This window comes from Genypterus blacodes, unplaced genomic scaffold (assembly GCF_046128005.1).
Source record: "Genypterus blacodes isolate CSIRO-AG114 ecotype Tasmania unplaced genomic scaffold, CSIRO-AGI_Gbla_v1 ptg000438l_1, whole genome shotgun sequence".
Taxonomy (NCBI): Eukaryota; Metazoa; Chordata; class Actinopteri; order Ophidiiformes; family Ophidiidae; genus Genypterus; species Genypterus blacodes.
This window is the reverse complement of record NW_027467208.1, coordinates 1,350,641-1,375,451: the sequence shown is the minus strand read 5'-3', so window position 1 is coordinate 1,375,451 and position 24,811 is coordinate 1,350,641. Positions and strand designations below refer to the sequence as shown.

Here is a 24,811-nt window from a genome sequence, read left to right as displayed (position 1 = left end):
CTTAACTGCTCCTTTCAGTCATTAAGTTAAGGGTTTACACTATGGGGGACATTAGAGCTCCATCAGAGTTACTTATTAAAAAGCAAATGGTTCCATGATTAAGAGGCCCGGTCCTGGCCGTGCCATAAAATGTCAACTGTCTATTAGAGATGTAGATATTCTCATTGACTGTGAACCGAACACCTCTGTTTCTCTCCCCCCCCCACTTTGAATTATTAAATACTCACAAATTGAGTTTAGCAGTGTGCATTTTTCCCTAAAGGTCAGGGGGTTCATTAACTGCAGAGCATCATCCATTGATCCTATTGTCTCAGATAATCTGTGACCAGGCACTAGACTCTCATTATTGCAAACATTATTCAAAATTTGACCTTAGATAAATAGCCTGTTGGTTTCTGCTAAAGGTCTCTCAGAGGTAGTACAGAAGCAAAAAAAAGAGAAAAGAAGTACCTGCGCCTAATAATTAATGAGACGGCTAATTAGCAACCAGGCCTCAGGATGCTGCAGGTAGCTCTGGCTTTTGTTGAGTCAAACCAAACAGACTTATTCTGCTTTTATTGTTGTCATTTGTCCTGTCTGGTTTCGTCGCCTCGCCAAGCGGAACCTCCGGACCATTCCCTGCTTAAAACAGAAGAAAATTGTTTTCAATAGGTTAACAATATGTAAAGGCGGCCTTCACTCGTTCAGTCTTAAACAGCTGCACTGGCTTATCTAAATGAAAGGACTTCATCATTCTCATGTTCGTCTCTTTTCCCCTCCCAGGTTCTCTACCAGCAGTTCAAGTTCTTCCTCAACCTCTACTTCCTTGTGGTGGCCTGTTCCCAGCTTGTGCCAGCGCTGAAAATTGGATATTTGTACACATACTGGGCACCTCTGGTAAATGAGCGCTAACACAAACTTTTACAGTGATCGATGTATCAGAAATAGTTTGTTATGGTTTTTGGTTGTAATGTAGTTTACGTTATGGAGACATGTTCAGATCCACAAACCACACATACAGTTAGTACCAGCTATAATATGATTGGTAATTTATATTCATTCACACTGTTTCACTCAGGCTTTTGTGTTGTCTGTCACGATGATGCGAGAGGCCGTGGATGAAGTGCGGCGCTTCCAACGGGACAAAGAGATGAACTCTCAACTTTACAGCAAGCTCACAGTGCGAGGTAATGGGAGATGGGGGGTGGTGGGGTCGGAAGAAATTCATCTGTATTCCTTCTTGTGCCTGTAACTGATTGCTGACACTAAGGTAACAGATATTTCAAAGTATAGTCAAGCTGTCCCTGTGCAATTAAGAGATGGCCCTCCAGTGGATCTACACTTGTAGCAGAGGTCATTCTTCTCACTGTAATTGCATTGATTTTTTTTCTTTCTCCAGTTTCTCAGGACTGTATGATCTAAGATCTGTTCCATTGTTGAACGAGTGGGCGAATCCCCTTGTGTGATATCTGTGACCCCTGTGAAGGATGTAACTTTAACACCGCGCGCTCATGTGCATGTAGGGCCGGCACTGTACGTGCGCACGGTAAAAGGGGCACGGAGGATATTCAGTCACAATGATTGCGAGTGACCCTATGTCTCATTGTTTTTATCTATCGCCTCGCTCCACAGAGGAAAACATGGGGGTATTACATTAGCATGGGGATGGTAATCAATCTGTCAGAAATGGAGAAAGAAAGAAGAGCAACAGAAAAAACACAGTTGTGGTTTAGTGTCGGCGTCATTTTCAAGGGCCAGGGATCGATGGGCGCGTTTGATTTCACCACTGCTGAAAAATTCATCTTAGAAATAAGACGGCTTAATTGGAACGTGCCCGCTAAGCAATGCTGTTAGATTGCTATCGGCAGTCGGCACCTTTTACTGAATTTGAGCTGTTTTCTTTACAGGTAAAATCCAGGTGAAGAGTTCAGACATACAAGTTGGAGACCTGATCATTGTGGAGAAGGTAAACGTTTGTGTATTTCCAGTAGATGAGAATGCAAGAATCTTTACAGGGTCAGTTTTGGTCACTGGTCCCGCCATTTATCAGCCTTTACTCTTATTTATTCTGAATACCTATTTCCTTACCTTCAGATTAAACATGAAAACATCTGAAAATAACATCATTTAAATGGGGAATAAAAACATTTTTACACTTTTGACATTGTTTGGATGTAGCCTATACATATCCCAAACCTAGTGTATTCAGTTCTATCATAATCAGTCAGATGAGCTTCTAACTGACCCACTCACCTGTTCAGTTTGTGGTCTTCAGCTTTAGCTCGGCCAATGTGAAATCTAGCCACCGCTGGCATGTGGACAACTTCCACTGCGTCCTAGAAAGACTTTAGAAATCCGTTTTCTCTTTCACCCCCCTGGTCAAGGTATTGACCTTGTTTAATAATTCAGGAAGATTCAGAGAGCTTTTGCCACAGTGCTCAATAACGTGGCACCATTTTCACTCTTCTTCTCTTCTTCTCCTCGCAGAACCAGAGGATTCCCGCAGACATGATATTCCTGAGAACGTCGGAGAAAACCGGTGAGCAATAATCACGCGTGACGTTGTCAATGTGAAGACAAGGCCGAATTGATTCATGTATTAAAAGGTACCGTAGACAAATGATAGTAAGTCATTGAAATGGATGTTATCGCAAACAAAAACATGATAAATGTAAGAAAAAGACAGATTGCTATGGAGCAGTGAACTTTGTGTGCCCTGAGACACTTAAGCAGACAGCGTGGAGAGAGTGGGTGAGAAATGTGACTTTTTTTCCTCCGCACACTTCCAGTCCTTTGACATCATCTGATCAAGCCAGCCTGTGATTCATATGATTTATCGCACATTCCTCCAGTGACTGATGATGTAAATTCCAATTAATCAATGAGCTGCGTCAGATCCTGGCTCTTTTCTAAGGGGCATCGGCAGGAAATGTTCTGAGGACATAATTTCCATCCATCTTTGACGTGCCAATATGCTTGGCAGGGAGCTGATGATGTCTTTATGCCTGACACACACACACACACACACACACACACACACACACACACACACACACACACACACACACACACACACACACACACACACACACCCTCACACCCTCACACACACACACCCTCACTCATACACATTGTCTTTTACATACTCATACACACTTCTCAGTGGTGTTATGTGATGAGTAGAAGTGCCACTGCAGCAGAAGGAAAGCATGAATCATCCTCTTCGTGTTAATGTTTTCCATCATACTTAACCCTCCAGGGATTGTTTATAGCCGCCCTTTACCCTCTCTGTCAAATTGTTGCTCTCATCCATCAGTTTCCCATGTAATATTACCTCAGATCAATACAGGTCATGACTGCTCAACGTTTATGAGGCCATGCAGTGTCCACATCAGCCACAGATGCTCTGTATCACGCCGCAAGCTTAGCGCTAATGTATTGTGCCATCGGGTGTGTGTTATGGCTTATGTGAGCTTCATGAGCCTCAGTTTATGGTGAGACATGACATTTTTATAAACTGAATACTTTGGCTGAATATTTTTCAGGGCTAAAGGAGTTTATTTTAATATCTAGTCAGTGTTGCACTATTTCCAGAAATACTAAAAAAAATTGCTGAGTTGAATCTGTGTGATATCGTTCCAAAACACTCCATTATGCTGCCATGCCCAATTTTATTGCTGAATAAATGCAATATCATTTCAGTGCAGCAGCTCCATAATATAAATTTGATATTAGTAATATGCTGGAGGATTTCTTTTTTTTACTGCTTTCTTCACATAAAAACATTGAATATTGAAAAAAAACATTGAAATGATCTTCAGTGTTCACAAAGTTTCCTTAAATTTCACTGGGGTCTGTATTTGTTTAGGAGTCACAGTTGGAAAACATGTAAGACACAAAACCATCTTTAATGTATTTGTTTCCAAATTGTTTCCAGGTGCATGTTTCATCAGAACAGATCAGCTGGATGGAGAAACGGACTGGAAACTGAAAGTTGCTGTTGTCTGCACTCAACGCCTACCAGCAGTGGGGGTATGCAGACGCTGTGATGTAGCTTATCGCCTGCCCTCATCCGCTTCATCTGGAATTGTTCCAGAATAAGTTATTTTAGGTTTGGAGAAGCTTGGGTGTTGCAAATCTTCATGCAGTTTTGTTACCAATGTATTATCTAACGTGGGACGCACTGCACTCCACGAAGGCCTTGCTAGAATAGTTCAGTCTATTTTTCCTCCCTCTGCTTTAGCCACTAGGTATATTTGCACCGTTTATGCGTTTAAGTTCATGTGCTAGAAGTCTCTGTGCCCTTTAGTGTGAAAGGCTGGAGCAACATTACCCTCCATTGGGGGTTCAGTAAAATAATCTTCCCTGCTCCTGCTTAACCCCTCTGCCCATGTTCTCGCCAGGAGAACACTATCTGAGCATGGCTGACGATTGCCTGGCTGCTGCAGAGGCTGCCTGCCTGAATAATTTAATATTTACAATCAATTTTGTTCCACTTCAGGGGAAAAGGCTGATGTTAGATGCTTGACAGGTCATAGGCTGCAGTCCTTTGTTTGGATGACAGAGAGAAGCTGATGATTGAAGGGTGATGGTGCATTGGCTGTGTTTTTTAGTCCTCTTTAGATTTGGTATTTTTGTGTTCAAGTTGATAACAAAGCTTTCCTTGTTTTTATGTATTCATTTTCCAACGGGGGCTCTGCAAAAATACATTTCAAAAGTTAACATGGAAATTAATTTAGGTTGTCACTGGCACAGTCATCCAAAATGGACAGTTAAATGATCTTAAATGTATCGATTGCAAGTTTTCTGTAGCAAAAGTACAAGCGTCATAATTCTAAGCACCTCATCTGAAGAAATGCGTTATCCTAAACAAAGAGGTTTCCCGTATGCTACATTAATAACTCGCTGTGGTCATTTAGTTAATTGTGTTTGAATATTGCGTGGATCAATGTTAACGACTTCATCTCCCTGTCTGTCATTCATCCTTGTCATAGGACCTCTTCTCCATCAACGCCTATGTCTACGCCCAGAAGCCTCAGCTGGACATCCACAGCTTTGAAGGGAACTTCACGCGGGTAGGGCGACTTGCTGATATATTTATGATGCGTGAACAAACTCTCAGACACATTAAGACTTTTGTCATAGAAATTGGATTGACATGGAAGATGTATATCACTGCAATGTGTTGACAAGCGGTAACAATGAGCGCTTGTGTGTGCATCCGGGCCTGTTGTTATCTCCAGCAGGCGTACCCCTTACATCACAGGCAGGTTCTTATAACTCCAGCTCCATCCATCCCCTCTTGTTGCTCAGTGATTTTTTTTTTCTCTTTTTTTTTATTAATAGCAGATTAGCGCAGCCCCCACAGAGAGGAGAGCTCCGGTACAAAGGGAGGCTTTGTGGCCCGTCTTCACTCTTGGCCACACACCAGGCTTAGTGAGCGAGCACTTCCTCCGCTCATTCATCCTCCGCGGCCTTCCTTTGCATAGCGTGTGCTTTTAGTCTGAGCAGGATGGGAAAAAAAATGGGTTCCCACAGATCCGCAGCAAATGAACTTACCTATTTATGAGGGTTCCTTTTTCCTTGAGACGGATATGGTGGCTTTGTTTCTGTGCTCTCTGCTTGGACCCTCCACAGTTATGAACACCGTGGTATGACGCCAATGTCAGAGCGGTCAAGCGTTCTGCAACCTGCCATTTATTTTTCATGCACCTCTTCCCATGTTTGAGTGGATTGACAGGATGTGGCTGCTTAGGTATCATAATTATCATATCAGTCAGGCAATTTGAGCTGAAACCGGAGCCTTGACTCTGCAGTCCTGACTCAAGCCGTTTTCAGCATTCGTCTTTATTTAAGAGAGAGGGCTAAAGAAGGGGGGGGGTGAAACAAGAGGCTCTCCAGGGGCTTATTTATCACTGAAATCTCATCTACGTGCACACTCTATACTGTTTTTAAAAGGACCTTCTATCGCCACGCCAAATCCAGTGAAAGTATTTGTAAGGGGGTCCTGTAATACTACAGTAAGCACAGAGCCAAGCCACTCCAGTCAGGGTGGATACAGCACCTGAAATCTTTATTTTCTGAGTTTTCCCTCAGAAAGATGTCCTTTTTTGACTGAAGCAGGATTTAAAAACTATACATACTGTCACAACATACCTACATAACAAAGTATGTTATGCTGTAAAACTTTTAAAATCGTGCACTTTTACTGCACATAACCTTAGCTTATTTGACGATAATATTTATAATATCAAAGTAAACATTATACTGCATTTTTATGGCAAGTACATTTTAGACAAACTGTTGTCTTGCTGTTACTGAAAGATAACAGGTGCTGTCTCTGTCAATGAGTGCCATAGAGAAACAGTTGTATTATGTGCCAGGGTGTTTAAGGCTGATGGGTTTATAATGGGCACTAAGCTGCTGTTCACTTGCTTTCAAGGAAGCTTAATATTGAACTTCTGTAAAATCTGAATTGGATCAAAAAGTGAAATCGGCATGAAGCCTAAGTCAACCTGTCTCAATTTTCATTTGATTTTAATCAGAATTTATTGTAAAGGACAATTGCATTGATTGTCTTTTCTTTGCCTGAAAGTAAACTTCATGGCTTCCTGGTGTTTAGTTTTCCTCCTGTGCTCCAGGGACACACACACTGAGTGCTCAGGAGAAGTTGGCTGATTGCAGAAATAAATTCAAGCAAATAGTTCTTCTTTTTAGTAGTTTGTTTTGACTGTGACTAGTTTTTTGTGTTTGTTTTCCTCTTCATTCTTTTAAGTTTAACGTAAAAGTGTGCAAACTGAAACAAGAATTACCACTTTAAAATCAGCATGTTAACAAATATTGTTTCTATTTGGCGTAGAAGGAGGATTGAACGACATTTAAAACACACTTTAACCATCTGAGCGTTGTTGTTTGTCAAATATCTTTAGTTCCTTTCCTTGCTCTTCCTTGTTGTGTGTGTTTCTGTTTTCACTACACACACGTGAGCTAAATTAGGCATGTTCAGCCAATCGGGATCTGGCAGTTCAAGTGACAGTCAGGTCAGGTGTGGGTGAAGCTTGGTGCCTGGAAGACCTGCATTGTAACCTGTGGTCTCTCCGGCATCCAGTGGCCTATGATTGAGGGGGAAAATGTCACACTATTTGTAAAGTTTTGAATAGCCTTTAAAAGTTTTTTTTTCATTTCCTCCACAGGAAGACTCCGACCCTCAGATCCATGAAAGCCTGAATATTGATAACACTCTTTGGGCCAGCACTATTGTTGCCTCTGGTAAGTGCACAACAACATTAATTTCCAGTAAATATTCATGAAACCTAGACTATTTACTTTCCTATCACTCACTTTAGGATAAAAGTGATCTCAGAAATTACTTTAGATACCTGTGGCGTCAAACCATGATGGGGATTTGTTTAGATATTTCACATTGCGGCCTGGAGAAAAAAACCCAGAGAATCCTACGGTTTAGATCATCCTCCCCTGCTCCAGCTAAACAATTCCCCACAGAAACGGTTGTGTCAGTTGAGAGTGTTTGTGACGCTCTGAGTGATGACCACACCATTGATTTGCGGTGTTGCTCTCGCCCTGCCCTGACCTTGACCAGAGGAACACACACCCGCACAAAGCCTGCTTTAGACCCCTTACATCATCTCTGCTTAGGAATGTCTTTGCGTCCGTAAAAAGCTTCTCCTTGACGAACACTTGAGCGTCTCTACAATGGCGTTGTGGCACTTGAACCAGCGCGGATCGCCACGTATCCACAGTCCAGCCGGGACCAAACAGTCGTCTGCATATTTAAAAGGATATTTTCCGGTATTTCTTTAGTACAAAGTCAAAGAGCCATTCATTACCTTTCACATGTAGCAACCACACACACACACACACACCCTAGCTGTCTCTTCTCCCCCTCTTTCTGTTTTCTATTATTTTTTAACTTTCTCCTTTGCCACTTTTATAGTTTTGGGATTTCAGAGGATGTATTCTGGTTTATTAGCACCCTTTTCCTCCCATTAAGCTCATTTAATATTAATGACCCATTAATCCTTTGTAATAAGGCCACCGTAATGAATCGGCAAATAAAGATGGCAGTGTATTGATCAAGTTTTATGAGCTTCCATAGGGTGGCTGAAGGCCCGGAGAGTCTAAGCGTGTTAAAGCCACGCCGTCCATAGGGGAGTGTGGCAATGAGACAGAACTGCCTCGGCTCAGCCTTATTGTCTTTCTTCTCATGCAGTTCATCTTACTTGACCAAGATGAGTGTGTGCATGTGGGATTGTGTCAGTGTGTGTGTCTCTGTGTGTGTGTGTGTGTATGTGAGATGATGGTGGGGGAACTTAATGAGCAGCATTACTTTCCTTGTCTCCCTCCTTGGCAGGCACAGTGATAGGGGTGGTGATCTACACAGGCAAAGAGACCAGAAGTGTACTGAACACGTCGTCTGCCAAGAACAAGGTGAATACTTTTTTTGTTTTGTAATTCTACAGAAACTGTCCGTGTTCTGTGATTAATTTCTTCTTTTTGTTTTACTTTTCTAAAATTGCATCGCTGGTATTATTTTAAAGCACGTTTCCGCACGGGTGTTTTAATTATGTTCAGGTTTCATTTACTAATTTCCAGAAGCAATAATTAGAAACCATTGAAAGCCCTTGCTGCAGAGGATGAAACACTCCACAAAGTAACTCTTTCTCTTGCACCTTCCTACCTCTAATCACTAATCAATCACCATGCTGAGATGGTTTTTTAACCTTGACTTTCTAGATAAAGTTGGACCTGTCAATGCGAAAGGTCGGCCCCAGTTGCTAATTAAGCAAAAGGGAAATTAACTAGCAGAGGATTTAAATGACATTTTCAGCCCAACGTTAATCCCACAGAATCCCCATTGAGCGTTTTGTCCCCAGATTGAGGAGATTAATGAAAGTTTTATGCTAAATATAAGAATTCACCTGGAGGATCATTGGACTAGATAGGCATGGTCAACTGATAGAAGCAGGCATTGGCAAAATCCAAGAGGCAACATTGTGGCAAGAGTGCAAGTGACACACACACACACAGTTCTCACCTATTTCTGTCTGCTGGTATAAAGCTTTCTGTGGCTCAACATAGCTCCCTCCCACTGCACCACAGTTTTGACACCAGTGTCTTTTAATAAGAACGCTGATGTGGCCGGTCGAACGGCCAGGGCTGGTGTTTTGTGTAAGCTCCACAGTTGAGAGGAATTCAATATTTCAAGGAGATGATGTCAGAAGTGCCAATACAGAGACTGGAGATTGGGGGAGAAAGTCGATACAGTGCGGCTAAAGTCACAGGAACGTTTTGGCCTCATATAATCTGTTGTGACACCGGCCAGGACAATGCCTGCACTTGATCAATCTGACAGGACATCAGACATAGATTCACTCTTTGTCTCAGTATTGTTAGACGGACCTCTGTCTGAGGAAAGAGACAGAACAATGTCATTTGACAAGAGGCTGTTTTTCAATAAAGATTTTCCTGGAAGTTGTCCAAGTCCTAATGCTCTAAACTCTTTACGTTTTTCTTAAACAGTGTTGCTTGGGCTGGAAAAAAACCTACTTTTATCTCTAGAATTGGTGCTGGCAAGTTGTCTCGACATCCTTGATTTGTCTACACCACACGCATTACACAAAATACTGCTTACAGACTGAAGTTGTGATATTCTTTGGTTTTGATGTCATGAATATTCATGTCCCACAGCTGCGGTGCTTCATCAGATTTCACACACATGCTAAAATACAAGCCACACAGGCAGATCGAATCATTTCTTTCACTTTTTAATGGCTTGGAGATGAATGGGGTAAAATATGCACTTTTATTCATTGATAGCATCTTTAGGTTGAGGTAATTGAGTCCTTTTTCCCCCTTGACTGAATGAATAATGACTTCATCTGATCCCCGTCAAGCCTTGGAAAATTTAGACTAGCCATTGTTCAGGCAGAAGGGGATCCTTTGCTTTTCAGGCATGCACTGTGCTCTCTGTCTTAATTTTTCTTCATTTTAATCCACCCAAACCCCCTATTTTTCTCAATAGCTCAACCATGAACCATGTAGTGAGGCACTGGGGTGGGGAGATACCCGCCCGCCCGCCCGCTCCCCTTCCCGTTCCCCTTCTCAGCTCTCTGCTACCGGGAGTTTAACAGCGACTGATAAATCAGTCACACTGGTCTCCCAGCTCTCCTAGTCCTCTGGGGAATGGGGTTGGTGGGGGCTCAGGCACTGGAGGAATTCTCCTGCTTTTTATATGTGCTTGCCCCCTCCCCTCCTTTTGAGACCAGCTCCTTTATACGAGGGAGGAGAGATGTTATGTTCTGCTGTTTTTGTAAGCGTGGTGCGTCAGATGAAAGCCCTCTGTGTACAGGGCTTTGCTGTGAGCCCTGCCAGAAAGGGGAAGGGCGCTTCTTTATTTGACATCTTTTTCCCACATGCTCCATTGGCTGGGAGATACACTCGAAAAATAAAAGAAAACTCTGACCCTTTTTTTCAAAGAGAGCCATCTCAATATGGGAACTTTCTCTATTTTTGAGGCCTTTTGACCTCCGACGACAATACCTCCGCACAATAATGCAGCTTGTGGTTTACTACAAAATAGTGCCACCAGCAAACTCATTTATGCGGCGCACACAGTTGGCATGATAAAAGCCGCAGCTAACAACGTCTTTCAGCTGTTTTGTTTTTTCTCCCTGTGGTGGAGCATATTGTAAGGTTTAGTTAGCAGATGGGAAAGCAACAATGAGTCACAACGAGTACAAGTGGACAGAGAAGAGGTTTAGGTGCTTAATCAACAATCTGTACTGAATGTTTTAAGTTTATATCTGTGTGTTATGGTGTACATATTATTACACTTATTAGAATCTTTGTAATTAGTTAATGATGAGCAGATATACAAAATACTGATTGTCAAAAGCAACAACAGATTTTGGCCTTTAATCTGACAGTAACAGCACATTTGATCACTTTTCCCAATTTATTTTGTAAGAATTTCTTGTTTTAACTTATGCATTCTTGTCTCTGTAGTTTGGCCTGCTGGACCTGGAGCTCAACCGCCTTACCAAGGCCTTGTTCTTGGCCCAGGTGGTTTTATCTATCGTCATGGTTGCGCTGCAGGGGTTCGTGGGTCCATGGTTCCGCAACCTTTTCCGATTTGTTGTGCTTTTCTCCTACATCATCCCCATCAGGTACTTCATTTAACTTTTCATAGTTTTAGACAGCATTGATGTTTGTTCTGTTGTTCTCTACGACCACAAAGGAACAACCATGACAGGACAGTGATATTTCTTTCAGGGAGAACATGTGGTCACACAATGGAACAAATTAAATTTATCGGAAGAAATTTAGAGGCATATGTTTTGATTTCAAAGTTTCTGCTTTTTTTGCAGCACATTCTCACTGCTTTGTTTTTTCTACGTGTAGCTTGCGTGTAAATCTCGACATGGGGAAATCCGCCTACGGCTGGATGATCATGAAAGACGAGAACATCCCTGGCACCGTTGTTAGAACCAGCACCATCCCTGAAGAGCTGGGTCGCCTGGTCTACCTACTGACAGACAAGACTGGTATGAGTGCAAACACCTAAATACTTCAATGCACAATCTGATCTGAAGTGTGTGACGATACAGAGAGTGTGGGTTTCAGTTCATGGCAAAGCATTGTTATCTAGTGGAGGCGCAACCAGTGTGAATGTTTTCTGAAACGGCAGTAGGCCATTTGGAGCATGGAAAGTATATATCTTTATCCACTTATGGTATATTTATGTGCTTTTGATTTACATATATTAAATGTACAATGACTTTATGAAGTGGATGTAGCACACATTTAGTTTTTGCTCTGTGTTTGGCCAGCAGGAGTACATGATATGAATACACCTTTACAGTGTGTATCCTATAGCAGCCAGGGGTGCAGATCAGGTGTTGGGAGGAATTGATATTTGTGGATAATATTACGAAGGAGCACAACACACAAAGTGAAACAGGATGTCACTATTTTAAAAGTATACTTGTCCAACACAGATCCTTGTAAAACACAAGGTGCTATCAACATTATAAAGTAAATAAAAAAACAAAAACCTGCACAGCTTCCAGAAGATGTTAATACCTCCTTAAGCTTTGCACACCTCACTATCTTGCTCTGATTTCCCTTTAACAAATGGGTGCTCTTTACTAATGCCAGACATAGCATCAGAGTGATAAACCCCTAACATGCTCCTTTGTCTTAACCTGCTGATCTAGGTAGGAATAGATTAGCCTGAGGGTCTATTTATTTAAGTTGATAGTTGAAACACATAGGAGGACCAAACAATCCATTAGAATGTGTTAACCCTGTGTAGATGCCCTCTAATCAGCTTTACACCATCGGTACACATTTTGGCAACCTGCATCAATTAAACAAGGCCTTTAGTTTTTTATATGTTGGTTTGTTTTAGTTGTGTCTTGCCTGTTAGGCCGTATGCAGTCCATGATTAGATTCAGTGAGCTAGAAAGCAGCCATACCACCCTGTAGATCCCATGATATGTTTTAGTCAGTTAGGTACAGACAAACACTATACCGTGTGTATGGAACTGAGATCTGTGAGATACTGAACTGTTGTTTTTTACTTCAGTTGTTTAAGTCTCAACTGGTCTTGTGCACTGTAGGAACTCTGACCCAGAACGAAATGATCTTCAAGCGGCTCCATCTGGGTACGGTGTCATACGGCACCGACACTATGGATGAGATACAGAACCACATAGTCCAATCATACACACAGGTGAGACGTCTTCCTGTGTAATCCGGTATGTAAGTAAGTAAATGAAGTTACTCGATGTCAGCAGTTAACAGCAGTTGTTTGTTAAGGACAGAGTTATCCTGGTTACCTGTATCTATACTAAACACAACTAGATACAGTATTTGTGACTAAAATAAGAATTTCACTCTTTTTTCCCTGTTTAATCCCACCTCTCCACGTGTGTCTATTTAATCTGTTTTTATATTTAGCCAAGGATAAGGTTTCCGGGAAAGGCGCCCATATTGTTCATTCATCATGTGAACTAAACCACTCACTGTACTGTAAGCAAGCGTTTCCTCACTGGGTGGCTGGGATCAGATCTGGCTGCAGCCTTGACAGAATGATATTGTTCACTCTCAGCCAGCTCCAAACAGCTGGTGGATGCTGCAACCATCTGCCCACACCCTTATTTATAATCTCAGCTAATGAAAAATGACTGGGCCTTTTAGCGCTGCACAGCCTGAGCAGGCCAGCAGCCATGCCTCTGTCCAGCTGATTTGCATTATGCTGTTTTACTCTAGCTCACTGACGCAGTGAGATGTCAGCTGTGAGGGTTTTTGTAAGAATTTCACATTTCAGATTAACTGTAGGACGTGTATTTATTTGAATAGATTAGGATAAAATACAACAAACGAAAGTGGCTGCTTATTTGAACACACATAAGATTTTCAATGGGTTTTCACTGAGTGAGTATCCATCCCAGTATTGCCTCACCAACAAGCCACTGAAGGAAACATCATGAATGCATGTATGACACCCACATAAAAATGATTCTCCTCCTCTATAATAAAGAATACTAAACTTCTAGGAAACCACACTTATTTGTGACTAATTTGCCACAGTACGTTTTCATTCTTGACCTTTTTGTTTCTCTAATATTAAAGCAGTCAATTCCTTTTTCCTGCTCTATTGACATGAAATTGTCGCTGCACTAAGTGGTCTGTAGATTGAGTCAATAGGTGACGTATTCTCCACTAATAAATCTGAAAACCTGACCTACTGATCCCCACAAAGATCCTTCAGTTGAAGATTGTCCTCCCGTGTCCCCACAGGGGTCCCTGACACCCCTCCTTCCTTCCGGCCCGGCAGGATCTAAGGTTAATAATAAGCCAAAATCAGATGCTCCAGTAGAGCGCAACAGCCCCTGTCAAAGGCAGCTGGCACAGTGGGATGTCCACTTGCCACCACATAGTTAAATTGATGGTTGTTGTCAGAACGGCGGAAGAAACAAAAGGCCCCCAAACCAGATATGACATGATAAAGACAGTGATACAGCATTTCCCCACGCTGTGTCATTTAGTCTGGAAGGGGATGTGGGGGGTGAATGGGCTGTGAGGGCAGGACTACATCTAATACTACTGGATTCCTTTGGTCATTGGATAACTTGAAATGCGGTTAGCTTTGAAAAGAATTCTAGCCTTGAAGATTTAAAGGACTGAATAAAGGATATTAGTGGCCGATCCTTCCTTCACCACGTTAAATTCATCTACTGAATGTGTGAAAGAGCAAATATGATTGAAGTCTCATTTGTGCTCTTGTTGTGTTAGGTGACCTCCCAACCATCCAACGGCACTAGCGGTAGTAGCACCACACCGTCCAGGAAGGCCCAGGCATCGGCGCCAAAAGTCCGCAAGAGTGTCAGCAGCCGTATCCACGAGGCTGTGAAGGCCATCGCTCTGTGCCACAACGTCACGCCCGTCTATGAGTCGCACGGCGTCGTTAACGGAGAGACGGAATCTGCCGAAGCCGACCAGGACTTCAGTGATGACAATCGCACGTACCAAGCCTCCAGTCCTGATGAGGTAAATATAAAGATAATTGAAATATTATAATAATAATAATTGCTGATAATTGAACATAATGAATGGAAAGTAATGCTATTTCTTTCAATTGTTGTTCATTTGATACAAAACGGAAGCTAGCCTTTGCTTTCACAAACAAGCTGAAGACCCTCTGTGTGTTTATCAGCCATGACATGCCAGCAACTTGGCAAAGCTTTGTTGAGACTTGCATACTTTTGAGCGGAACCCCCGACTGAGTCTAGCAATCAAAATGAAGATAAAAAGGTGGTGAAAGATAAATCTCAGCTTTCCATTTGGCCTGTCTGTCCTCCCCCTTGACTTGATGTATATATTTATTTATATCCCTGCACTCTCGGCTCTATCTCGCCTCTCTCGTTTGTCTCTCACTGCTTGAATTGATCAATATTTAATTTTCTCTCAGAGACGATGAGAGGCGGAGGTCTGTGATTGTTCACGGAGCTCTCCCTTCCCCTCCTACTATAGTCTTTGTTCTTTTTCTGCCCCCTCCCACGTTCTTTCGTTCTCTCTCCACTGCTCTCCCCCTCTCTCTCTCTCCTTGTCACTCTCTCCCTGGTCTCATTGACCGCAGCATCAGATCTTGTCTGGATCTCTGGCTCTCGCTCTCTCCTCAGCCTCTCTAATGTAATGAGCCGTCATTAGGAGATGAAGTGGGCCGGCCACTGAGGTCAGAACAGGGGTCGTCTGATCTCCTGGTCAGTCATGCTGTGAATAGAGTCCGCTGGTAACCTTTGACCCTTGTAATATCGGACAAAAGCATTAGATTATGGCCTATAATGACTGACAAATACGACAAAGCTGGTGGTTTGTCATCTTCAATTGGATGTAACTGTCACTCTCATATATGGTTGGTAGTCTCTCACTCACTCACACACACACACACACACACACACACACACACACACAAAATGGACTTCACACGTAAAGCGAAACAAATCAGAAAGACCATTATTGATACTTTATAATGTCTGAATCTAAATGCTATGCTGGCAGTATGACATCGTGAGAGCCTTCAGTCTTCAGTCTTCAGCACTAACAAGAAGTAAACTTGTGACGTCATAGAGTAAAGATTCCTAGATATTTTCCGTCAACTGACTCAAATGCTTTCACATGCTTAATAGAGCTCCTAAACACCAATAAACTTTAAAAATTGGTGTAGCCCCCCCCCCTTTTATATATTTGTCAACCCTCTTGTTACCGTTGGTACTGATCCAAACCAGCTGTCATTCCTGCATCCTTTAGTACTTTGGTGCTTTAGTGCTGTAGAGGACTTTAGGGTTTTCATGAATCAAGCACACACACACAGGGATCCTACATTTCTCATTTATGCATGAGATAGTAGCACCGGCTCATGATTCATGTTAAACTAATTTAAACAATCCAAATGAATGTAGATACATTCGGCGCCCCTTAACTGTCCAGGGTCCACTTCCATCATGACCTGCTTTAGGTGCTGCTGATTTTACAGACTGCCATTGGGACAAACATGATCACTTGCGCATTGAGAACACAATTGAAATGACTGATCGGGTTGTTGAAAGTAGTCTGCTGTTGTCGTAAAGTAGTCACCAGCTGTTTCTTCCATTACTGTTCTAACATGTGATTCACATGCAGTTTGTATCAAAGTGGACATGGTTTTAAATAGTTACCATCAAGCTAATAAAATCTATTGCAGAGGAAGGTTTTATATCCTTAACAAATCCTGTGTCTGTGCACGCAGGCGAGCATGTGTAGCTGCGTACACACACACAGGATAATGACACACAGATGTGTGTTAAGTAAATATAGGCAGCCCTTTTACAGAGCTCAAAGGGGGGAGCGGGAGAAATGATGGGGTATTAACAGGAAGTTCCAATTTGTAGGTCAGAGTATAATAACAACCTTTGAGTGAGCAAATTGAAAATGAACCCATTGAGAATTGAGTCGTGTGCAGCTGAACACTCACTCGGGGGCCACGGTTCCTGCTGAGGAGAAAAAGAGGAAAGAGAAACAGAAAAACACTTATCTGGAGCTGAATGAGAAGAGCTCAGCAGCTCTGCACTATCGTAACTCTCTCATGCCCGCCTTGTCTTTTAAATGCAGCACCACAGTGAGATGCAGTGACGGGCCGAGGATCTCTGCAGTCGATTGTTTTGACTCCATATATAAGAATTTCAAATGAGTTGAGCAGAAACAAAGAAGTTTTTATGGATAAATTGTCTCTATTCAACATATTTCACAACCAGTGCAATAAAAGAGAATGTATGGGTGTTAGCTTGTTACTACCTTTTCCCCTTAAAGCTCTTTTGTCAATGTGCCTTTGAGTGAGGCACAGCCCAGAACAGTATAACATTATGTGGTTGTACCCACATAATAACATGTGTAATAGCATTAATGACAAACACTGCTTCTCTTAATATTGCTATTCATGCTCTGCAGTCCTTTCCTGCATAAAGGTTAAGAAATAAATAGAGGCCACACAATTAAAGCTTTCTTTGCGACTCATTGAATTCCCCTTCAGATGTGAGTGACACAATGAACAAGTCAGTTTAATGTGCTTCATATCTCCCCCCATTGGGGATGGAGAGGCTTTCCAACAGGATGTTATGAGGGTTGACTTATTACTCACAAAGAATAAACGCTTCTGCTTTATCTTTATCGTACAGCACTTTGACCAAGCATCTAACTGGCCTCTACAGGGAGGTCCAGAGATTTGGTTTCTCACTAATCTAACGTCTATGTATCTAATCTAGTCATCTATTTTTAGTTTGTTAATATTATAGTGTAGCTTCCAGTACATTGCAGTAAACATGAAAAGCAGCACCTCTCATTGGAATAGGTTATTAGTTTTAATAGATTTAAGCTTAGAACAACATAAATCAACATAAATCTTCAGGAAATGCATTGTATCTTTACTGTATTTAAAGTAAATATGAGTTTATTTTGTAGCAGTGAGACTTTTGAAAACCCATCCGCTCAGTACATTGTTGCCATAACACCTTACTGAGTTTCATCGAATTTGGGGAACAAAGCGTCGTACAGTCTGACTGTGTACGTGTCTCTGTTCTCAGGTGGCGTTGGTGCGGTGGACAGAGAGCGTCGGCCTGACCTTGGTGAACAGAGACCTGACCTCACTGCAGCTGAAGACTCCTTCTGGACAGATCCTGTCTTTCCTCATCCTGCAGATCTTCCCCTTCACCTCTGAGAGTAAAAGGATGGGCATCATTGTCAGGGTGTGTACTGCAGTAGCGCTGTGAAGAAATCTCAGCTGTGTGTATATTGCAAATTTTGTTTATTGTAATTTGTTATGCAGTGGCATTGAGCAGAAAGCTTATCCATGTCTCTACTTTGGTTTTATAATCTGACTCAGGAGGAATCGACAGGAGACATCACTTTCTACATGAAAGGTGCTGATGTTGCCATGGCGAGCATCGTCCAGTACAACGACTGGTTAGAAGAAGAGGTAAGGAGTCAGGACCAAGAACTTAATGTTACATTTCAGCTTTTTAAAGTGTGTGTCCACCAGCATCCTTCCCCGCTGTCGATGTTCCCGTTACCAAGGTTCCTACCCCTCGTCTGGTAGCTTTGTATTGAATGATCATCACTAAAATGAATAAAATGTTAATTGTTATAATATGAACTCGACACTTTGAATCGGTCCAGCAGTCAGTACTTTAGCTGCTCTTATTCAGGGCATTCATCAACCGATCAACAGGCCGCGTCGACGCCAGTTTGGCCATGGAAGGTCTTGTGCGCATATGTTTATAATTATATTGGCATATTGAGTCATTTACCACCGGGGGCAGCTTTTGATTTAATTAGTGACCTAGATAAAGTTGAAGTAATTACAGTATGTCATATTCGTGAACAATGGTGCTAATGATGTCCTGCTGACTGTAATATCCAGCTGTCAGATCAGCCGGCGCTACGGTTACTCTGCTTGTCAATAACCAATCAACAGGGAAAGATTCACCCCAATGGTGTTTCATATCAAATATAAACTGCCTTCCATGCCTTGGTTTAATTGTGCCCTCTGAATCTTACCGCCGGCTATGTTATTCACCATTGATTTCTTTTTTTGTGTCCGTGTTTGTTAACAATACACTGCTACTGAGAGTGCTTTACATGTTATACTTACACAGAATTCACGAGTGGGATTATTATTTGATTTAAATGTCACATTTGTTTATTTGACAAATCATTCCAAACCCCCAAATCAACCAAGAAACAAAGCTATGAAAAGATAGAACTTGAAAGGAGAAGTTCACCAAGTGTGTGATTGTTGTTTGCAGTGTGGGAACATGGCCAGGGAGGGACTGAGGACTCTGGTGGTGGCCAAGAAGTCTCTCTCTGAAGAACAGTATCAGGACTTTGAGGTATAGATGAACAAATCCTCTCCTCTCCTCTACTCTCTCACCTGTTCACCTCTTCTAAATTTGTTTTCATTTTGTCTCTCTTCCCTCATAGAACCGCTACAACCAGGCGAAGCTGAGTATCCACGACCGGAGCCTGAAGGTAGCTGCAGTGGTGGAGAGCCTCGAGCGGGAGATGGAGCTACTGTGTCTGACTGGAGTTGAAGACCAGCTACAAGCTGACGTCAGGCCCACGCTGGAGCTTCTCAGGAACGCTGGCATCAAGGTTGGCAAGACGGACTTCTTATTGTCTCCACTAGTAATTGTGTATCCGTAAAATTAATATAACACTACTAAAACCAAAAAGGTTCTAACTTAATCTTGTTTTCTACTTAGATCTGGATGTTGACTGGTGACAAGCTTGAGACGGCTACATGCATCGCCAAAAGCTCCCATTTGGTCTCAAGAAGTCAAGATATCCACGTCTTCAGACCGGTGTGTGTTGTGTTCTCTCCTGCAATCATAAAAAAGCATTTTTGATGGGAGATTATAAAATGCTTAAATATTGCCATGACTAATTGTATTGTCTGGCACTTGAGTAGGTCTCCAACAGAGGAGAGGCCCATCTGGAGCTCAACGCCTTCAGAAGGAAACATGACTGTGCGCTGGTCATCTCAGGAGACTCCTTAGAGGTACTACAGCACAGTGCAGCACAGTGTGACATAGCACAGCAGATGATGCAGAGGCTGCAGCCAAGCCGGCGGAGAGAGAATAAAAAGTACTTCACAGCCAAAAGTAATACTTGAGAATTCAGCTAAGGCCTTCAGGAATTGAAGCTGAAAATCTGCAAAACATATCAGTCATTCTTTGACAAGGCAGAAACTGTCCATTGTGCACCTTATGTTCTGTCAAATGTCAAATTTGTGCTTTATGGACTCCAGAGTCTTCGACAGCCAAACTGACGTCATCCTGTACATCTCCCCCTCTGTGGTGTTGCAGGTGTGCTTGCGTTACTATGAGCACGAGTTTGTGGAGTTGGCGTGTCAGTGTCCGGCGGTGGTTTGCTGCCGCTGCTCCCCGACTCAGAAGGCCCAGATAGTCCGGCTCCTCCAGCAGCACACGGACAACAGAACCTGTGCCATAGGTGAGAGAGAGCAGGCACAGGGTGGCAGCCAACTGACTGTGTGTGTGTGTGTGTGTGTTGTTTCCTCAGCCATCTGGCAACATATAAAACAATCTATTGGACAATTTGTTTAATGAGGAGATCATTGGACTTGATTGTTGCATACTGTTGAAATCTGAGTGACAGTGGATCAGGTGTGAATATTTAACCATTCGTGTATAGAAGTGTTTATTTAACACACGGCCATGAAATGGACCACAGCTATCAAATATGTTACCTCTTGCGTCCACAAGATGGCAACCAAAGCTATTGTTGCACTCTGATACAGGGCTTTCAATGTGGAGCTTTTCCTTAATGTGTGTGTCCTGTGCTGCAGGTGATGGGGGAAATGATGTTAGTATGATCCAGGCTGCAGACTGCGGTATCGGCATCGAGGGAAAGGTAAAGGCTGCCATAACTGCTCCAGAGGCTTAAAAGCCCCCCCCCCCCCGACCTCCAGTGTTATCCTGGAGTTCTTGCTTTTACTCTCACTGTTGCTCTTTCCTTTTAGGGCGGTAATAATCGCAGTGTGTTCTCCATATTCTGTGCTTTCCTAAACAGGAAGGCAAACAGGCCTCACTGGCTGCAGATTTCTCCATCACTCAGTTTAGCCACATCGGCCGCCTGCTCATGGTTCATGGCAGGAACAGCTACAAGCGATCTGCAGCTCTGGGCCAGTTTGTGATGCACAGAGGCATGATCATCTCCGCCATGCAGGTACAGTGCTTATACACTGCTTCATTAGACTGAAGGAACATTGAGATGGGTTTCTGATCATTTCTGCTTGCTGTTTCTTTCTCAGGCTGTCTTCTCCTCCATATTTTTCTTCGCCTCTGTGCCCTTATACCAGGGTTTCCTCATGGTTGGGTAAGTCAAATCCCTTTTTAGGACTCATTCAATAGTCTGCATATTGTAGTTTTAACAATAGTCCACTTAAATTGCGCTCCTTTCTCTGTGTGCAGGTACGCCACCATATACACCATGTTTCCAGTCTTCTCTTTGGTTCTGGACCAGGATGTGAAACCAGAGATGGCCCTGCTGTACCCAGAGCTTTACAAAGACCTGACCAAGGTATGGATTTTCAAAATGTTAATAACTCTACACAAGCCTTAATCAAACATGGGCTTTACAGTTGAGTGTCTGGTTACGTACTCTGTATCTCAGATTGTTATAGCTTCTGATTCACTAAATCTTATTAAGCTAAGTATTCATGTTGTTTCTCTCTTATAGGGACGTTCGTTATCTTTCAAAACATTCCTCATATGGGTGTTGATCAGTGTTTATCAAGGTAAGCTGCACACACTCATACATTGTGTTGAACTAATTAAGGTTCTTCAACAGAAACACACAAGTTAGTTTTAAAGCCAATCCTTGAAATGTGAACAGGTGGAGAGCCACACACACTGTTTGGTAGTGTGCGGCTCTGCGACTACCATTCAGTCATTTCTCCTGTGCCTAAGACCAGGGGTCCCCAGGCCCCTTCAAACTCTCAGACAGTCACTTTCTCAGTAGCTTAAGTTTCCAACCGTTATCCGCTTTTACATGCGGGCTTTTGTCTGTCCAGTAAATCGATATTTCTGTAATCACTAAGCCATGCAGCGTGTGAGAAAGATCTATGTTCCCGCTCAAGCGTGACTTCCTGACAGCTCCGCGTTTTTAATTAAAGGCCAATACAGGTCTGTGGAAAAAAAATAAAAAAATGCAGACTCGCTATGAAAGGAGGAAAATATTAGGCACCATCCCGGTTTCATTTATTACAGAGTGTGACTCGCTGGAATGCGCTGTATGAAGCCTGTATGAAAAAGCAATTATGTGATCAGTTATAGGCTATTAAGCTCAATTTGCGTAGCATTATGATAAAACCAAAGGCTATCAAAATACAGGCGGCGCCCCAAAGATGAGCGAGTGTCTGCCACTCTGCGGGCTTTAATGAAGTGGGACACACTGGAGCACATTGTGTGTGTTTTACCCCCGTAAATAATGTTATCAAATCAATCCTTATCTCCAGACAGACATTAACCCAGGGCCTCAGTCACTCAGTGCTGAACTCAATGAGCCAAATGCTATTTTCACAATTAGCTTTTGTGCTTTTTTTTGTAGACAGACGAGACCCACGTGCCTAAGCAAAGTGAAGCGTTTAACCATTCTAAGTGTTTTCAAATCTATACACGTGTCTGTACACAAACTTGAGGTGATGTCGCCGTCTGTGTGACCCCTCTGCCATTACATCATGGCTTAGATCCAAGAGAACATTAAAAAGGGAATCCTGCATTTCCCTGCCCTGTCCCGGTCTTGGACTTTATACTCCCTCAAATGTGAATAAGTACTGAGTTGATTTGGTGATGGCGCCACCAGGGGGCATTCTGATGTACGGCGGGCTGGTGCTGTTTGAATCGGAGTTCGTGCACGTGGTGGCCATCTCCTTCACGGCGCTCATCCTGACCGAGCTGCTGATGGTGGCGCTGACCATCCGCACCTGGCACTGGCTCATGGTGCTGGCCGAGTTCCTCAGCCTGGGCTGCTACCTCGCCTCCCTCGCCTTCCTCAACGAATACTTTGGTACGTACTCGTCAATACCTTGTTCCTCTGAAAAATTGACTTTTAGAATGTCTTATATGAACAGCTGCAAAATCGGTTAGTTTGCTGATGTTAAATTGCTCTAATAGTTTTTCCTGCTCCCTGTAAATGCCAGTAAACTGCTCAGACAGCCGCTGTGTGTTTGATAGTTAAACTGAGCACTTTAAGGACGCGCAGTTGTTTTCGCTGCACTTCCTTTTTCTTTAGTTTGTTGAAACGTTACTCGGCACTTAAATGTTTTGGTTTAGATCAGCCACCGGCTCTGTGCTTTTCTTGACTCTTCCTCCTGCCTCCTCCTCCTCCTCCCCTCCTTTCTTCTCTCTGTCTCCTCTGTCTCTCTCTCCTCCTTGGCTTTGTACTGCACTCACTCTGTTTTTGCTGCACCTCTTCTGCTTCTGTATGTCGGTGACAGGCATAGGCAGGGTGTCCTTTGGAGCTTTCCTTGGTAGGTGTTGCTGCCTGTAAACTCCTCATCGTTTCACCCGCCACTCACCAACTTTCGATCCCTCTCTCTCTCTCTCTCTCTCTCCCTGCCTCTCAGTGCTGTGGTGTCATGTGTCCGTTTCATTTGGGTTCCTTTAAGTCATGTGCACTTCACATCGTGTTGTGATATTTGTCGTCTCATTCATTCCATGTCTTTCTCTTCTTCTGTTCCTGATGTGGATGGCTGTCAATGTTGCTTCAAAGCCTCATGATTGAGTTCTCTTAACGTTTGCATCACTTGATTGAGCGTCCATAATCCTGTGAAATCACAACTTATTGATTTCCGCCCCCAGATTTGTCCTTCATCACAACTTGGCCTTTCCTATGGAAGGTGTCTGCCATCACGCTGGTCAGCTGTCTTCCTCTTTACATCATCAAGTACCTGAAGCGGAAGTTTTCACCCCCCAGCTACTCCAAACTCTCCTCATGAGCCAAACGGGGAATTCTCGTGTTTGCTTTTCTAGACTTTAGCTTCTCTGACATTTTTTCAGGCACTTTTTAAATCACTGCTTCTCAGTGATGGACAGGGACCACTGGAACAATCACAAAGCAAAACAGGGGGTAAAGGGACTTCCTGTCGGTTTCACTGGGACTTGGGATTACTTGAAAAAGTCGTGAGCACAGAAATATTTTGTCAAAACAAAAAGAGAAGAATAATAATTATATGTCAATGACTGGTTGCACTGAGAAGGCCTGTAACCTTTGACCCCCACCCTGAGGGAACGGTCCAGGGTCAATCTGCCCTCTTCTGGTTCAAAGAAATTCCAACAAATCAGCTTCAAGCTTCATTTTATAAACTTGCGATTCCTTTCAACGTGCAAACTTTTATATGTGAAGTCTAATAACTTTTTAAGTGTTATTTTTTTATTATTGATATTAACTTACAGTTGCTGGCCTTGATCTTTAAACAGTGTTGATTTGCGGTAAAGGGGTTGGAAAGGCGACTCACTGCTTAAACGTGATTCCGTGTTACTGTAAATAAAAACTGATTACTACAGCTGTCAATGTAAACCTCCCTGCATACAAACCTGTACAAATGCATTAACCAAAAAATCATTCAGAAATGCTGAGTATACATCCTGGATACAATCTGTGAGGGCTTCAGATAACGTCTGTCCATCTGCTGCTGTCCGTCCCTCATACCTGTTAGACCGCGAATGATTTCTATGTTCACTTTTCTAGTCTAAAAACCAGCACTCCATAGTATTAAGCCATGTCATATTTTTTGGGATAATGATTATTGATTTGTAATGTCTTGTCTTTGGCTGCCATTCCTCTTTTCAGGGTCTGGAGGCTTAATTTGTGCCTCATTTGTGCGCGCGTTCATGTATTGAGGTCAAATCTTACAGCGTTGGATGTTTGAACAATCAATCGGGAGGTTTTTGGTCGGCGTTTGTATCTGAGCTTCCAGAGGCTTCACCCTTATGGTAGGAGAGTGAAAATGACTCCAATGCACAACAAATGATGTTCTTCAGCTGTTCCACTCACTGGGCTGCTGTGTGGTTTTGGCCTTTAGTGGATGTGGAGCTCCAGCTTTTGTAAAGGAAGAATGAGTTCTATCATTCTCATCATGTAGATCTTAGAGTCTGAGTGTGTGCGGAGTGGGGAAATGTCCGTCTACAGTTCAGTTAATGACGTGTCGTTATGTTACCAGCCAGGTTGTCAGGTTTTTACCGAGTCACTGGGT

The 24,811-nt window shown here is 42.8% G+C and overlaps 1 protein-coding gene across 2 annotated transcripts in view; it reads left to right on the top strand.

The window, feature by feature from the left end:
* atp9b (ATPase phospholipid transporting 9B) overlaps positions 1–24,529 on the top strand; it is a 31,232-nt gene extending 6,703 nt beyond the window's left edge. For both annotated transcript variants that reach the window (XM_076139318.1, XM_076139319.1), the window contains 26 exons: positions 763–876; positions 1,058–1,166; positions 1,887–1,945; positions 2,467–2,518; positions 3,917–4,011; positions 4,974–5,054; positions 7,173–7,248; positions 8,351–8,427; positions 11,005–11,165; positions 11,401–11,543; positions 12,621–12,733; positions 14,299–14,553; positions 17,622–17,783; positions 17,921–18,013; positions 18,843–18,926; positions 19,018–19,188; positions 19,299–19,397; positions 19,505–19,594; positions 19,902–20,046; positions 20,402–20,466; positions 20,626–20,781; positions 20,867–20,931; positions 21,027–21,135; positions 21,295–21,352; positions 22,420–22,623; positions 23,418–24,529. In XM_076139318.1, the coding sequence (XP_075995433.1) occupies positions 763–876; positions 1,058–1,166; positions 1,887–1,945; positions 2,467–2,518; positions 3,917–4,011; positions 4,974–5,054; positions 7,173–7,248; positions 8,351–8,427; positions 11,005–11,165; positions 11,401–11,543; positions 12,621–12,733; positions 14,299–14,553; positions 17,622–17,783; positions 17,921–18,013; positions 18,843–18,926; positions 19,018–19,188; positions 19,299–19,397; positions 19,505–19,594; positions 19,902–20,046; positions 20,402–20,466; positions 20,626–20,781; positions 20,867–20,931; positions 21,027–21,135; positions 21,295–21,352; positions 22,420–22,623; positions 23,418–23,554 (2,973 nt within the window). In that variant the 3' untranslated portion in view covers positions 23,555–24,529. The remainder of the gene's footprint in view (positions 1–762; positions 877–1,057; positions 1,167–1,886; positions 1,946–2,466; positions 2,519–3,916; positions 4,012–4,973; positions 5,055–7,172; positions 7,249–8,350; positions 8,428–11,004; positions 11,166–11,400; positions 11,544–12,620; positions 12,734–14,298; positions 14,554–17,621; positions 17,784–17,920; positions 18,014–18,842; positions 18,927–19,017; positions 19,189–19,298; positions 19,398–19,504; positions 19,595–19,901; positions 20,047–20,401; positions 20,467–20,625; positions 20,782–20,866; positions 20,932–21,026; positions 21,136–21,294; positions 21,353–22,419; positions 22,624–23,417) is intronic.
* Positions 24,530–24,811: the final 282 nt, after the last annotated feature.